General features: G+C 44.5%; 1 protein-coding gene across 3 annotated transcripts in view; it reads left to right on the plus strand.

Annotated features, from left to right (window-relative positions):
• The first annotated feature begins 2608 nt into the window (after positions 1-2608).
• The window catches only part of pleca (plectin a), a 102278-nt gene continuing 89218 nt past the window's right edge, over positions 2609-15668 (plus strand). For 2 of the 3 annotated variants that reach the window (XM_056413944.1, XM_056413953.1), the window contains exons 1-4: positions 2609-2771; positions 4009-4046; positions 6679-6843; positions 11231-11444. In XM_056413944.1, coding sequence (XP_056269919.1) covers positions 2609-2771; positions 4009-4046; positions 6679-6843; positions 11231-11444 — 580 coding nt within the window. Of the gene's footprint in view, positions 2772-4008; positions 4047-6678; positions 6844-9923; positions 10303-11230; positions 11445-15668 lie in introns of those variants that run through there. The other variant, XM_056413961.1, reaches the window with a different exon arrangement.

Raw genomic sequence — 15668 nt, forward strand, 5'->3', positions numbered from 1 at the left:
TTCTTCCTGCTCGCTTGCCTGCAGGATTTCCTCCAGAACGCCTCTTCCTCTTTGAGACCTTCTGTCGGATTCATCGCTGCATCAGCACCAGGCAGAACGAGTGACGGGAGGAACCATGAACGCCTCTCCCCCCCCCCCCGAGTTTGTTTTAACAGCCAACTGTAAAACAAGTTGTCGCCGTGTCGCCGGACCAGCAGGGGATGGAGAAGACCAAGAGCTTCTCCTTCCGGGGCCAGATGTTGGCCATAGACATCGAGAAGGAAGGGGCCCACGGCAACCGGAACGAGGTAGACGGAGCTCTGAGTGTGTGTGTGTGTGTGTGTGTGTCACTCAGCTGGTATTCTGTTTGCTCTTTTTCATGACTGTATGCTCTCGGATCTCTTTTGGTTGCGTGTATTCACAATTTATAAAAGATTTCCGTCAGGCGCCGAGACTTAAATAAAGTCTCACTCGTCTTCTTCTCTCAGAAACTGAAGTCTATCGAAAATGATGTCTCACATCTGCAGATTAATTACATCCCTGATTTCTTTCATCTCTGGTAGGTAGTGAGGTTCAACTCTTCTTTGTGTGGGAGCAGAGACGGAGATATCTGACACTCGTTCTCTATGCCAAACATAGTAAATATATGTGCACATGTATATGAGTCTAATCCTAGCTGGAGGCTGTTTCTTAAAGTGCTGCTCTACTGTACCGACCATTGGGCTTCACCATCGTGATAAATAAGACCCTTTAGTGACCTTATTTAACCTACGTGCTTTCGGGCAGGACTACAACCCTAAAGCGTCTCCTGCTTTATGCTCTGTTTGACTCTACATGGCCATCATGTACTAAATGATGACATCATGCTGTATAGAAGAAGACTTGAAACCAGAGACTGAGACATAAACTCATGTTTCCATCGTCATTGAGAGAGAATTAGTCATTTTCTCATTCACTTCCATTCAACCAGAGGAGTGGCCCCCTGGTGGACGTTGGCGATAATGCAAGTTCAAGGCGTTTCCGAAGTGGCTTCACTCTTCAGAACCGGGAGTTCTGCCTGGATGTGAACGTTTTAACAAGTTGAGACTTAACGATTGTTAGGTTTATAGTCTATATATAATCATGCTGGATATAGAGTATGTTCATACCTCCTGTCCTACTGCCCGTTAATGAACCTACATTCACATTCTTAGATAACACTTCAACTGTTCTCCTTGTCTGGTACAACACAACATTTTAATCTGGGTAAAATAATCCTGATTCCAATATGAGCATGCACTTCGTATTCTGCCCAATCTGTCAACATTTCTTTGGTCCAGTCACCTGTAGAGAGAATAAGGTGTGTGTTCACTTGGTGGATCTAATTATAGAGAAAATCTCTGATTGTCTTTTTTTAAGGAAGTAGTTTGAGCATTTCTTCTAATTTTACTTTGTTGTTTGTTGTGTTTTCTCAGGCGCCAAACTGGGCTCAAGACTCTGGAACTCGGCTTCAAGAGGATGCAGACGGCTCGACTGGATGTTATTCAGGATTTTAACTGAATCTCTTTTATTTATTTATTTATGAAACATATTGATAATGTACTCATTCGATTAGAAACTTTTCTTATTTAACTGACTTCTACTGGATCAAGATGTCAGCATCAAAGTATTATTTATTTTATAAATACATATATATATGTATATATATACATATATATACAAATATATATATATACATATATATACATATATATATATATAAATACATATATATATATTCTGGTATGCAGTGTTGATTTCTACAGTTTTTACCCAAACTTTGGTTTATGGATCCAACCGGTTATTAACATTAAACTCGTTTTGCCTCCAGAGAGATGTGTTTGTTTCTTCCTCTGGTCACATCTGACCACTAGATGGCGCCATTGGTTCATGTTTCCTTCCTGCCGTCCCGGTGCATTCTCTGAGGCTCCCAGTCACACACTCACCTCTCAAGGCCCCTCGGAGCCGGTTGTTCGTTAGGCCACGCCCCTCGTCAGAGCACTGAACCGTGCCGCAGTGCAAATGCTTGACCTGTGTCGTCGTACGACAACACGAGTCTGCGTCTGGAACGAGTCTCAACACTCAAGATAACAAGTTACTGAAGGAATGATACGCAAATACAACGGAATATTTCTGGCAGGAGTCCACGGTCAAAGAGGGGAAAGTGGCCCCCAGGTGTGTCTCGAGTTTCCCTTCAGCACGGCGAGCAAGAGCTCATTGTGATGTTCAGGGGGGGGAGCTGACAGTTAAGCCGAGCCCCTCCTACAAACTCCATACACTTTTCCAGGACTTGAGTTAAACACAACACACACAAAAGCTAATGCACACATGCTTACACACACACACACACACAGACACACACACACACACACACACACTGTCTCTCTCCAGAGCTGACGTGGGCCTGAGGTCTGCTCCCTTCTGGAACAGCTGGTATCCATCTGCGGTGGCTGCTGCTGCTGCTTCTTCCTGCTGCCGTCGGCCCGAGAGAGGACAGAACCGGCCCCGCAGGACCGGCCCACATTCAGGAGCTCCGCTGCAGAGGGAACCGGACCGAGGTGGACAGCGAAGGCTCTGACGTGCTCACCAGGCCCCCCCCCCCCCCCTCATCATGGACTCCCTCCCGTTCTGGGCCGTCAGCACCGACCCGTCTGTGGCCCGGCTCCTCTGGGTCCTGGCTCTGGTGCTGGCCACCCTCCTGGTCTGGCTCTTCTTCTTCTGCTGCTACAGTTGGAACCAGAGGTCCCCGGCCTCCCTGGAGCGGTACCTGGCAGGTAGGTTGGGCCCTCAAGCCCCCCCCCCCCCTCTCTGTAGGTGTGTGTGGTGGCCTGTAACTCATGCTGCTGTCTGTAAAGTTGTAGGTTCAGCTCAGGAACACACACACACATACACACACATACACACACATACACACACACACACACACACACACGTTCCCCCTCTCTCTCTCTCTCTCCAAGTCCAGTAAATGCAAATTGTTAGTTTTCACATTTTCCAGAGACGTCCCGGCTCCTGTTGGCTCTGCTTCTGAACCCAGCTCAAAGGAAACTCTTGCCTTTTGCCTCTTGCCTCCTGCCTCCTGCCTCTTGCCTCTTGCCTCTTGCCTTTTGCCTCTTACCTTTTGCCTCTTGCCTCTTGCCTTTTGCCTCTTACCTTTTGCCTCTTGCCTCCTGTCTCTTGCCTCTTGCCTCCTGCCTCTTGCCTCCTGCCTCTTGTATCTTGCCTCTTGTCTCTTGCCTCCTGCCTCTTGCCTCCTGCCTCTTGTCTCCTGCCTCTTGCCTCCTGCCTCTTGCCTCTTGCCTCTTGCCTTTTGCCTCTTACCTTTTGCCTCTTGCCTCCTGCCTCTTGCCTTTTGCCTCTTACCTTTTGCCTCTTGCCTCCTGTCTCTTGTCTCTTGCCTCTTGCCTCCTGCCTCTTGTATCTTGCCTCTTGTCTCTTGTCTCTTGCCTCCTGCCTCTTGCCTCCTGCCGCTTGTCTCTTGTCTCTTGCCTCTTGCCTCTTGCCTCTTGCCTCCTGCCTCTTGTATCTTGCCTCCTGTCTCTTGTCTCTTGCCTCTTGCCTCTTGCCTCCTGCCTCTTGTCTCTTGCCTCCTGCCGCTTGCCTCTTGTCTCTTGTATCGTGTCTCTTGCCTGTTGCCTCCTGCCTCCTGCCTCTTGCCTCTTGTCTCTTGCCTCTTGCCTGTTGCCTCTTGCCTATGTGAGCGCACACAATGGCTCCTTCACAAGGGTTCGTGCAGGTAAACATCTTTATTTTTAGGATGCCTCCTCGAGCGCCGCAGGCACACTTTGTTTGACTCAGAATGTCAAACTACCCCCCCACACACACACACACACACACACACCCCTGTCCAGCATGTAGGCTTAACGATGCGTCATAAATATGAGGCGATGGCGTCCCCTCTGGCTCTTCGGGACAGCTGAGCTGATGATTCAGAACTTTGTTTTTTGTTCCTGTGTTGTCCGTCTCAAGTCATATTTGATTGTTGTTGGTTTTTTTCTCCCCCCATTACAGTGATGGCAAAGCACTCCAAATCTAAAGCGCCGACTCAGGTGAGAGAATACATCCCATGAGAAGTTTTAGAAAGTGTGAACACCTGGTGCCTCACATTCCTGGATGACCACAAGGAGTCGGCCCTCATTGGCTCTGCAGCTCATCAGCTGGTCACGCCCACTCCGGACTGCAGAGGTCCTTGTTTACCTGCACTTTACCCCCGCTTCAAACAACCAGAGGAGCGCACAAGAACCGGCTTTCATTTAATGCTGTGACATTATTAATATTATTAATATAGGCTTCTGCCAATGTGGGACCAAAAAAACGTGAATTTGAAAAAACCTCATTTGAGAGGTCACCGGGTGGAGTCGGCCGTGATTGGTGATGCAACATCGTTCAGTTTTCTCTTCAGGTTTAAACATTCCTTCAGTTGATGCTTTGAATGAGTTGATAAAAGCAGGTCAGCGGCACTTAAAGGAGCAGAGTGTCATATTTAGGGGCGCTATTGGCAGAAATGGAATATATTACCAGTAGGTATTATATTTTGGGTATAATAACCTGACATTTGTATATCTCCACGGAGAGCGGGTCCTCTTCATGCAGCCAGCGGCCATGTTTCTACGGGAGCCCAGAACGGACAAACCAACCTGCTTTGACTTTCGGACCATGGTCGGAAAAAACAAAGAAAAACTCTCTGGCCGTTTCTCAATCTCAAGTACGGACTTGTGTCCTTTGAGAAACGGCCTCCGTCTTCAACTGGTTGCAATCTGCATTTTCGCCACTAGATGGAAGCACATACTACACACATATTTGTCAGTAATGAGTGTGTGGAACTATTTGTTGGTAATGAGTGTTATTTCCATTTTCATACACCCCCACATGTTTGACACTGTGTCTTGATTGTGTGTCTTGGTTGTGTGTCTTGGTTGTGTGTCTTGAGTGTGTGTCTTGGTTGTGTGTCTTGGTTGTGTGTCTTGGTTGTGTGTCTTGAGTGTGTGTCTTGGTTGTGTGTCTTGGTTGTGTGTCTTGGTTGTGTGTCTTGAGTGTGTGTCTTGTGTGTGAGTCTTGGTTGTGTGTCTTGATTATGAGTCTTGGTTGTGTGTCTTGGTTGTGTGTCTTGAGTGTGTGTCTTGGTTGTGTGTCTTGGTTGTGTGTCTTGGTTGTGTGTCTTGAGTGTGTGTCTTGCATGTGAGTCTTGGTTGTGTGTCTTGGCTGCGGCGTCACAGTGAGTGTTGTCGCCGTGGAGACACACTGTGCCGCCATTGTGTGTGTGACGAGTTGGAGAGGCTCTCTGATATGAGTGAGGCCCTTTGTCCGCTGTCTGGACCCAAATGACAGAGTGCACTGTGGAGCTCATCGTGCTCTCAAGGACCTCCATGTCCATCTGAAGGGTTTCATTATGAGTGCATGTTCATGAAAGAAAGGATTTGTAATGGGAAAAAAATGCATATATATAACAAATGTGTGTGTGTGTATATGTATATATATATATAATAAAATAATAAAAAAATATATATATATTACAAATTAAATATATAGATTTATATATTACTAATTAATTATATATATTAAAACATAAAACAATTATTATATATATGTATGTATGTCATTCATTATTTATACATATTTATAGATTTAATACATTATATTTAATTACTTAATTATATATATATATCAATTAAAAAAATATGTTTTAATTATATAATTAAAAATTAATAATATATATTTATACATTACAAATTAATTATATATATATATATATATATTATTATTTCTATTTAATTAATTAATTATATACATTACAAATTAATAATATATATTTATACATTTAATTAATTATATTTAATGAATTAATGATATATACAGGACTGTCTCAGAAAAGTAGAATATTGTGATAAAGTTCTTTATTTTCTGTAATGCAATTAAAAAAACAAAAATGTCATGCATTCTGGATTCATTACAAATCAACTGAAATATTGCAAGCCTTTTATTCTTTTAATATTTAAGAATTTTTTAATTGCATTACAGAAAATAAAGAACTTTATCACAATATTCTAATTTTCTGAGACAGTCCTGTATATCAATTAAAAAATAATGAATTAATGATATACATTACAAATTAATGATATATATATTTATACATTTAATACATTATATTTAATTAATTATATATATATCAATTTCAAATAAATTATATATATACTGCTGGTTTTATCTGTATCCATAATAATACAACATTATCTCTTTGTTGATCATATTTTTAAACTTATTTCTGAACTGTAGCGGTGTGACAATAGAAAGTAGCAGAAAATGGAAATACTCAAAAAGTATTTAATGTACCTGAACATGTTTACTTTAAAATGTTAGTTCCGTTCCACCGCTGTAAGAACAGCTGTACTGGGACACACGCTGTACGCCTGATGGTCTGATTATACAGCAGAGAGGCTCCGGTACCGAGCTCTCACCAGGATGTCACACGTGGATCACGAGGCTCAGTGAGCGGCTGCATCATCAGAGGATTCTCCTCCAGCAAACGTTAGAAAATGAGCCTTATGTGGGAATAAAAAAGGTTTCCATATTCCCGTTGGAAGCAGAAGCTCCACACTGAAACAACACTGTGGCCATCAGAGAGGCAGCTGACACCTCTGTGATTTAAATAAAGTTTTAAAATGAGTATTTTTGTCATTCCAGAGGAAGAGGAAGCCCAAAGAGAAGCCAGCTTTTGGGGCCCAGGATGCCAAGGTGGATCGGCCCGTGGCCCGGGGACCGGAGCTGCTGGGACCGGCGGTCAGGAAGAGGAAGAGGAGGCCTCTGAGGGTCTCCGTGGAAACGGTGACGGCAGTGAGCTCGCAGAAGGTGAGGAATGTCATCGAAGGCCTCGTTTCCTGCCGGAAGTTGTATTTAGTTCTCTGGGTTTTGAGCACGTTGTTTTAGACAAAGACAGGAATAAGGGATTTGAACCTTTTCACTTGATGGGAATGAATATATGAAAGTCAGCTCCTTCTGCCTAATATTGTATACTATTGTTACCAGTTGACATGTTACTGATAGGATGTGGTTTTTTCAGTGTACTTATCATATATTCATAGAAAGGTCATATTGTACTTCGGAATAACTTTGAGTGTCATTATGCGTCGGTGGACACATCTATTACATCATCCTATATCGACCTGATGGGGTTCAGACCTGATGGAGTTCAGACCTGATGGAGTTCAGACCTGATGGGGTTCAAACTAGATGGGCTTCAGACCCGATGGCGTTCAGACCTGATGGCATTCAGGCCTGATGGGGTTGAGACCTGATGGAATTCAGACCCGATGGGGTTCAGACCTGATGGGGTTGAGACCTGATGGAATTCAGACCTGATGGGGTTCAGACCTGATGGAATTCAGACCTGATGGGGTTCAGACCTGATGGGGTTGAGACCTGATGGAATTCAGACCCGATGGGGTTCAGACCTGATGGGGTTGAGACCTGATGGAATTCAGACCTGATGGGCCTCAGATCTGATGGCATTCAGACCTGATGGGCCTCAGATCTGATGGCAGACCTGATGGGGTTCAGACCTGATGGGGTTGAGACCTGATGGAATTCAGAACTGATGGGGTTCAGACCTGATGGGGTTCAAAGAACCGATGGCATTCAGGCCTGATGGGGTTCAGACCTGATGGTTGTGAAGTGTGTTCCATCACAACTCAACACAACTCAGCCCCCTGAAGGTGAAGTTAAAGATGGATTCATGATTGATCCACTGAGCGGCACGGGGACATGATAACATGAGACTGTTGGTATCTTATATTCATCCACTAGCTGGACGTGAATCCCTCTCCGGTGCAACGTGTGAAGGACCCGCTGCGTGCGCGCGCTGCAGTCTATACCTGAACATGCGCTCGGGTCTCTCACGTGCGCGCGCGCCCATCAGGCTCTCGGCTCCTCTCTCGTCGCCCTGCTCGCTGAACGACTTCTCCGTTTGGACTCTCGAGGAACCTCAATGCGGACTGCCGGAGCAGACCGGTCCCGCTGGTCCCGGGTGAGTCCGGGTCTGATTGGCTGAACGTCCTGCTCGGTCCGGGACTCCGCAGGATGCGGACGCGACTGCCGCTGCGGCATGAGAGGATGACGCGTCTACAAGTTTGAGCGGATCTAACTGGGACGAACCACCACCTCCACTGCAAGAGACCGATTTGTCTTCTTCTTCTTTTTATATTTCATCCATCTGGACCCGGACGGCTCGTCATGGATCTCATCGGCGTGAGTAACGCGAATTCAATCCATGCTTTGCCGCATCGCCGACGCTGCCGAGCGCATGACTGTTAGTGGCATTGGAAACATAATCACCCATCACCTATGTGAGAAAAATGCGAGGGTCTTTTTGTTGTTGTTGTTGTTGTTGTTGTTGTTCTTTGTATTTAGCAGCAGGTGTACCTCTCAGGTGTCTCATCGCTCAACGAGCGGTGATGTATGTCAGGTGTGGCGGTAAACGAAGCGGCGCAGCCCGAGTGGGTGCGATATGGGGGGGGGGGGGTCTACTCTGGGCAGGATCCAGACATTATTCCATCATTACTTATTCTATAATGACAATGAGAGAGGGGAAGTGAGAGACAGGGAAAGTGAGAGAGCATGAGAGAGAGAGAGAGAGAGAGAGAGAGAGAGAGAGAGAGAGAGAGAGAGAGAGAGAGAGAGAGAGAGAGAGAGAGAGAGAGAGAGAGAGAGAGAGAGAGAGAGAGAGAGAGCAGCATGAAGAGTGAACAACTCATGCAAGAAGACTCAGCTGTCAGCGGCTCCATTCACACCATAACTTCCCTCTCTCAGGTCTATAGGCGCATTCTCTCCGCAGCTCTCGGTTGCCTGGTCATCCCGGACACTTTCAGCCTGAATAAGTGAGAGAGGGAGTGAAGTCAATGGAGATGATTATCATCCATTGTCTCAGAGGGACTGACTGAAGGAGTGTGTCCTGTGATCCCGTTCAGCGGCGCCTCGAGGCAATACGCTCTCTTGCTGCACATGAGGGCTATTTTAGAAGCTCTGCATTATTAATACGTCTCACACTGCATACGGCTCCTCTCATACAACCCAGGCTGAAGTACTCCAGTATCTTGCATTGCACTCGATAGACTGAATCCACAGAAGCCGATCTGAACCCCAAACACACACATGGTGTCGCCGACCAGTCAATATTGGCGATATGTCCACGTGTCCATGTAGATCAGTCGATGAACTGCCACGGGACATGTCGCTTGTGTTGCTCTTCAGAGGCAGAACGCTGCTGTTGTGACGTAAGCGCACAAGGTCGAGTGATACTTTTCAATGACACGCTTCCTTGATTCCTTTATTGTTGTTGCTGTGGTCTGGATTGAGCTGCCTGCATTAAAAAGAGGCAGTGAAACTTTAAGAAATGCCCTTATACAATTAGACATAGACATTCCACCATGGGTCTGTCTGCTCCTGTCCAATCAGAGGGGCTGCGGCGGTGCAGCCAGCGCCCCCATGGGGAGCGTCCTGAGCACCAGATGGTGACTCAGCTGAAAGGGAAGCTGTGACGTGTGTACAGTACATCAGCATCAGCAGCTCTGTGGACGAGGCTGCAGCACGGAGCGTATACTGTGGGTCTAAATACATCATCCAAATATAGGGCTAATATTTGATGCATCACATTTGTGTGCAATCATATGATGATATGCGTTGTTGCCCATGTTAATCATTTGTTGTGTGCATAACCTGCTCTGTGCATCAATTTGATTATTTCATGTGTGTTTATTTGTGTTTAGACCTATTGTAATATATTTATGTTCGTCAATTATTTTTTAATCAAATCACGGTTCGGATTTCAATCATATGGCTCGGGTTCTGCTCCAGAATATTGTTTAATCACTGGCATCAAATAAGAAGGAGGCTATTTAAAAAAACCTTTTGAGAGGATGTTTAATTCTGTAAATGAGTGAGGAACAAATGGTGGTTGTTTTAGGACCAGACATTTTACAAGTGGAGGATTACACCTGAGTTTACCTGTTTCTTATTAAAGTGAGCTCTGTTGTTTTTTCAAGCGAGCGTTGCATTCTGGGTAGTTTTTAGCTCGACGTTAAGCTATAGGGACTCGTCTCGTGCGCGACCGTAAACAGGTGTTTCCAGAGTTAATTAGCGCAAGACGTTTCAAGGTCCCGTATAATATTCACGTTATAACGTTTTCTGCTTCGGAGGAAATGTACGAAGCCGAGTCCCAAAGTCCCAACCGCGAAATGGACTTTACAGAATTGTTCGTCGGAGGCCGAAGATAGAGCGATAAGATGGGGTCCCAGAAAGACCCGTTGGAGGGGGGTGAGTCCGCAGAGATGGCTGCCGGTGTTACGGTTTAACAGGCGACCCTGTTAACTGGCGACTTTTCAGCCGAACTCGTCCGTTTTTGTCGTGGTTACGACGGCCGTTCGAAAAACAGGGTGGAGAACAGTGAGCATGTATTGTTGTCCTCGTAAATGCCTCTTAGTTTAATGTTGTAATACAGTGTGAACCCCTCTTATATACATAATACTATATACTATATACATTAAACAATGCGGCATTCACGAGGGCAGCTACGTGTCCTCTTCCTATATTCAACAGCCGTCTGAAACAGACAACAACGGACGCGTTCGGTTCTAAGTCGCCAGTTAACACGATCGCTTCTTAAACCGTAACACCGGTCAAGTTAGCTAACGGACAGAACAGGGTAGTTTCGCGGTCCCTGAATGTGCTCCTTCCAAAAAACATACGAAAGCATGTTATGAAAAGCATGACTGAACAACGGAATGAAGGAAAGTCTGTTAAAAGTGACAAGAGAAGTTTTTAACTGCCAAACGGCTGAATTTAACCTAGCATGTTGACTAACCGTTAGCGAGTTAGCTATATCCTCCTATTCAGAAAGACCAGTAGCTGTTGCCATGGTAACTGTAGTCACTTCGGTTTTCCCGTAGTTACCTTAATTGTACAACCAGGATGATGTTGGATTCAATAAGTATGTCTTAAATATATATATTTGTTTTCTTTCCTTCAAAAAAAGTTTCAAAAGCAGGCTTTTTTTGTATTTGGGCCAACGTTTAAAATATTAAACTTTGTGGAGGTTTCATCTTAATGAAGAAACAATTAAACACCTACAGGCAGTTCCCAAGTAGTTTTCAACACAATAGATTGCAGGAATTACAGATAATCATGTTTGTATTTTTCTTCCTAAAACCACGTTTATCCTTTTCTTCTCACTATGTCCATCCAGGCCATGGAGGAGGCGAAGGACAAGCCCAAGAGGAGGCCCCTGGTCAGGGCCGCGTCGGAGGAGAGCTCCAGCGCTCTGACCTCCCTCAGTTACTCTCCGTCCCCCGGGGACACGCTGCCCTGGAACCTGCCCAAACACCATCGCATGAAGCGCTCCAAGTCGGCCTCTGGAGATGTGCTGGACCCCACGGAGAGGGCCGTCATCCGCATCGCAGGTACGGAAAAATGGAGGCGCAATTGTCTGTTTGTGCTGCAAGACAAGTGGAATTAAGATTGACATCATCTTATTCTTGACATTCCTGCTGTAATCAGATGTGCAAACTGCTTTAACACGGGTGCTAACGCTAACTCTGAATGCTGCTCCTCATGGAGTATTTCACGTGGAGGCTTTCCTCAACCGTCGATCATATCGCTTTGTCATCGCGGCTGCAGGCCTGTTGTGACTGTTTGTCATGTCAGCTGTTGTGCACTTCAAATTGGAAGCTGGAGATTATCGTAGGACTTTGGCGAGCTGAGGATTTGTCACATATGCTGACATTCATTCTGTGTTTTTTGTGTTTTTTGGCAAAGCCAGTACAACATTATGACGCTGCTGGCTGTTTTATTACGACTTGTAGATCTGTGTGCTGGTGATAATCTGGGGTTTGCACGGCCAGTCATTTTTACCTTCGCATTGAAAATGCGGAAGGTTATGTTTTGATCGCCGTGTATTTATTTATTTATTTATTTGTATGCGTGTTCCTCGCATAACTAAAAAAGTATTAAACCGAATCGCATGAAATTTGGTGGGATGATTGGTTATTATCCGGGGACCATTTGATTAGATTTTGGGATCGATCGGGTCAAAGGTTAAGGTCAAGGTCATGAAAAGGTCAAAATCTTATTTTTACCATAGCGCAGTCAATTTGTATCCAGTTGGCATGCAACTAATGCCAAAATGTTCATAATTCAATGCCCAATCTTATGATATGCAAAGGTATGCGCTCTACCGAGTGCCCGTTCTAGTTATCATCTTATTATACTCATTTAGTTCCCATGGGGGGAGGAGTTTAACCTGCTCGTCGGGCTCTCCGGCTCCTTGGCTTAGCTGGGCTCAGAGTGTGACTCGCTGCCTCAGCACATCCTGTGGTGGGTGTCGAGTCCATCCCGTCTCCTCGGCTACACCACCCTCGTTCTCCTCCCCGTCTCCCCGGTTATTGATTTGATGGGGTGGAGCACTGCAGCAGTATTGTGTGATTGCTTGTCATTGTCTCTGCTCACACACCAGCAGCAGCAGGATGTTATGACTCCACAGTTCCTCTCAGAGCTGGTTGTTGGGAGTTTTACATTTGAACTTTAACGTTCTTCTCATGACTTCCTGTCGTCACCACTGCTCCTCTCAACACGAGCAGGATGAAATATAGATGAAGGCGACTGTATCGGTGTTTTCTCATTGAACCGCTTCCATAATGGCGCCGGGTGGATTTATTAGCCTTTCGAGACACACGTGCACGAGGCCGCAGCTGCAGCTTTATCTCACAACGACAATGTTGAAGAGGCCGTGTTGGCTGATGCTAAATATGATGCCAGTGAAACTGTAACAAGGTTTGTGTAGCTTTCTCACAAAAGCTCTTTTTGTTGATAAGATAACTGTAACTCGACAATTGCTCCGGTGACATCCGTACAGAGTGACTGTTAAAAACTAAAGTAAAAACACCGTCACAGACTAGACAGTCAGCAGAGTTGTAAAGAGGAATGTCGGGAATGATCCTGGTTAAACAAGCCCTGTGTTACAAACATGTAACAAACACACAACCTGAAGGCAGGGTCCGTACGGTCATGGAAAACCTGGAAAAGTCATGGAATTGTAAAATGGTCATTTCCAGGCCTGGAAAAGTCATGGAAAAAACTTAAATCATAAAAGTTTGGGAAAAGTCATGGAAATGTTGTTATAATCACATGTTCATTTACGCTGAGTTTTAAATAATTAATATGTTTTTTTAAAGAAAGACGCTCAAAATATAAGCCGGCGTACGCTCTCGATACGCAACATGTTCTACATTTTTCCACATGTGTAAGAACCCTGCCTGAAGGAATGAATGATTGCATTAATGTGCAAGTGAGTTATTTACTACACTCACAAGGTGCTCTACATAACCACACAATGAAACACTAATTTCCTTTTTTCAAATGGCTGCAATTACAGGAACATTTAAATTAGTTTGAAAATACACACCAAGATGAAATGTGCTGATTATCAAGCCACCATAAAAATAAAAAAAGTAGTATAATTGAATTTATGTTTTTGTATTTACTTACTGCGGAACAAAAGCTTTATTTTATCCATGAGGTAACCCGGGTAATGGTTAAATTCCTATCATGGTTAAAGGGATAGTTCCCTTCGCATTTTTGTTTTGATCGCCGTCTATTTATTTATTTATTTGTATGCGTGTTACTCGCATAACTCAAAAAGTATTAAACCGAATCGCATGCAATTTGGTGGGATGATTGGTTATTATCCGGGGACCATTTGATTAGATTTTGGGATCGATCGGGTCAAAGGTCAAGGTCATGAAAAGGTCAACATCTTCTTTTTACCATAGCACGGTCAATTTCTATCCAATTGGCATGCAACTAATGCCAAAATGTTCATAATTCAATGCCCAATCTTGTGATATGTGAAGGTATGCGCTCTACCCAGTGCCCGTTCTAGTTTAACATTTTTTGGAGAGGCAAGTAGGACGAGTGTGGAAGCTAGCACAACGACAAATAAATATCTGTTCAGAATATCGTCACTGTTTCCCCGTCAGGGAACTGAAGACATTATGTATGCCCTCTTTAAAGCTACCAGACTCTTTTGGCATTTACAGTAATTATAGTGTACACTCATACTGTTCTAGATTTCTTTAGGTGTTTAAAGTATGAGTTGCTGCTGCCCCCGTCCACAGCTGTACGTTGCTTTAATAACATGCTATGGCATCATGGCTAAAGTCACGGGAACAGACAAATAGCTTTTGGTCATTGTCAGATTGATCTTGTTCTGCCTCCTGAGGTAGAAATCTATACTTAATCCCTTAAAGTCTTCGTCAATGTAGTATTTATTTTAATTTTTTTATATCAAGATAATATCCTGACACTATCACTCCAACCATTGAATGACAGTATCATCCCTTTGCCATTCATTATCTATTTGGGCTAGGATCCATTTGTTTGACATGTCTTTTCACCCTGAGCACCAACAGGAGGATGCTTGCCCTCTTATTTTGTGTGAATTGTATATAAAAGCATCAAACATAAGTCTTAAAATGCCATCGTGTAGTTTCTGAACCGAGTCGATAAAATCTCCTGGGATCTGCTCGTAGAGATTCAGATGCATTATTCATAACCGCTTTCAACGTGGGGCTTTGTGGAGTTTCTTAGTCAGAATAGTACATTTTGTATCCATGAAGACTTCCTGTGTACTTCTAGTGTTGACATATAAATACACATCCAGTTTCCTGTGAGGTGCAGACGCTCAGTTGCATGCTTCTCAGTGCTGTAGAGCTCTGAAACCAGGACAGGGGTTCTGTGCAGTTCACATGCTGGACACTAGAGGGCAGTGTCCAAAGATAAAGTGCAGTGGAGCGTCTGCAGTGTTACCTGCTCACAGTATCTTTTATGAGACATTTGGAAATGTGTATATATTAGTTTAGTCTAGACCGACCGACCGACCCAAACACTTGAAACATGTTGGTGTTGGTGTAGAGACAGAAGTGACATGCTGTTGGTTAGATACGATCAATAACAGACGGCTGTTTAGTTTAATAAAAGAACAAAGATGTGCTCTTTAAGAAAAGGGACCTTAAATTACTTCTGCTGTAATCTGGCGCTATAGAGAAAATTACAGGGTGGCGGGCGGAGATTTCAGGGGGGCGGGGTGCCACCCTGTTATGATGGTGGGGGAAACACTGTAATGTTGAGCGGAGTCAGAGGACAGAGCCGACGTCCAGCCTGCAGGACACAAAGCTACAGAAAATGAGTGGGATGTTTTTATCAGAATCAGAAACATTTATTCGCTACGTGTGTTAGACACATGAGGAATTTGACTTGGCGGCTGGTGTGTACACATTAGACAGACAAAAAACAATCAACAATCAACATAGAAAGATAAAATAAATCAAATAAATCTGTTCATGACAGCCGTACTGTAGCACAGAGTCATACTTTGTGCCCACCAACGAGCAAAAACAGTAAGCCGTAGAAAAACCTCACGGAATAAATCACCAGAGGTTTCAAGTTGTCATCTCTGTTGTACTTTGTGATGTCTGAGCTAAGAGTGGATGTCATGGTTTGTTTTGCACTTCCCAGAGGCGACAGCTTCCTGGACGCTCTGGCCGTGCGGTTTGGCTTTCTGGAGGTGACTCTCTCCTCTGACTTTCTCCTGGTGGCTGTTAGTTGAACTGCAAGCCGTTCAGCCTTTT

Source organism: Pseudoliparis swirei, chromosome 1 (genome assembly GCF_029220125.1).
Source record: "Pseudoliparis swirei isolate HS2019 ecotype Mariana Trench chromosome 1, NWPU_hadal_v1, whole genome shotgun sequence".
NCBI classification, from domain to species: domain Eukaryota; kingdom Metazoa; phylum Chordata; class Actinopteri; order Perciformes; family Liparidae; genus Pseudoliparis; species Pseudoliparis swirei.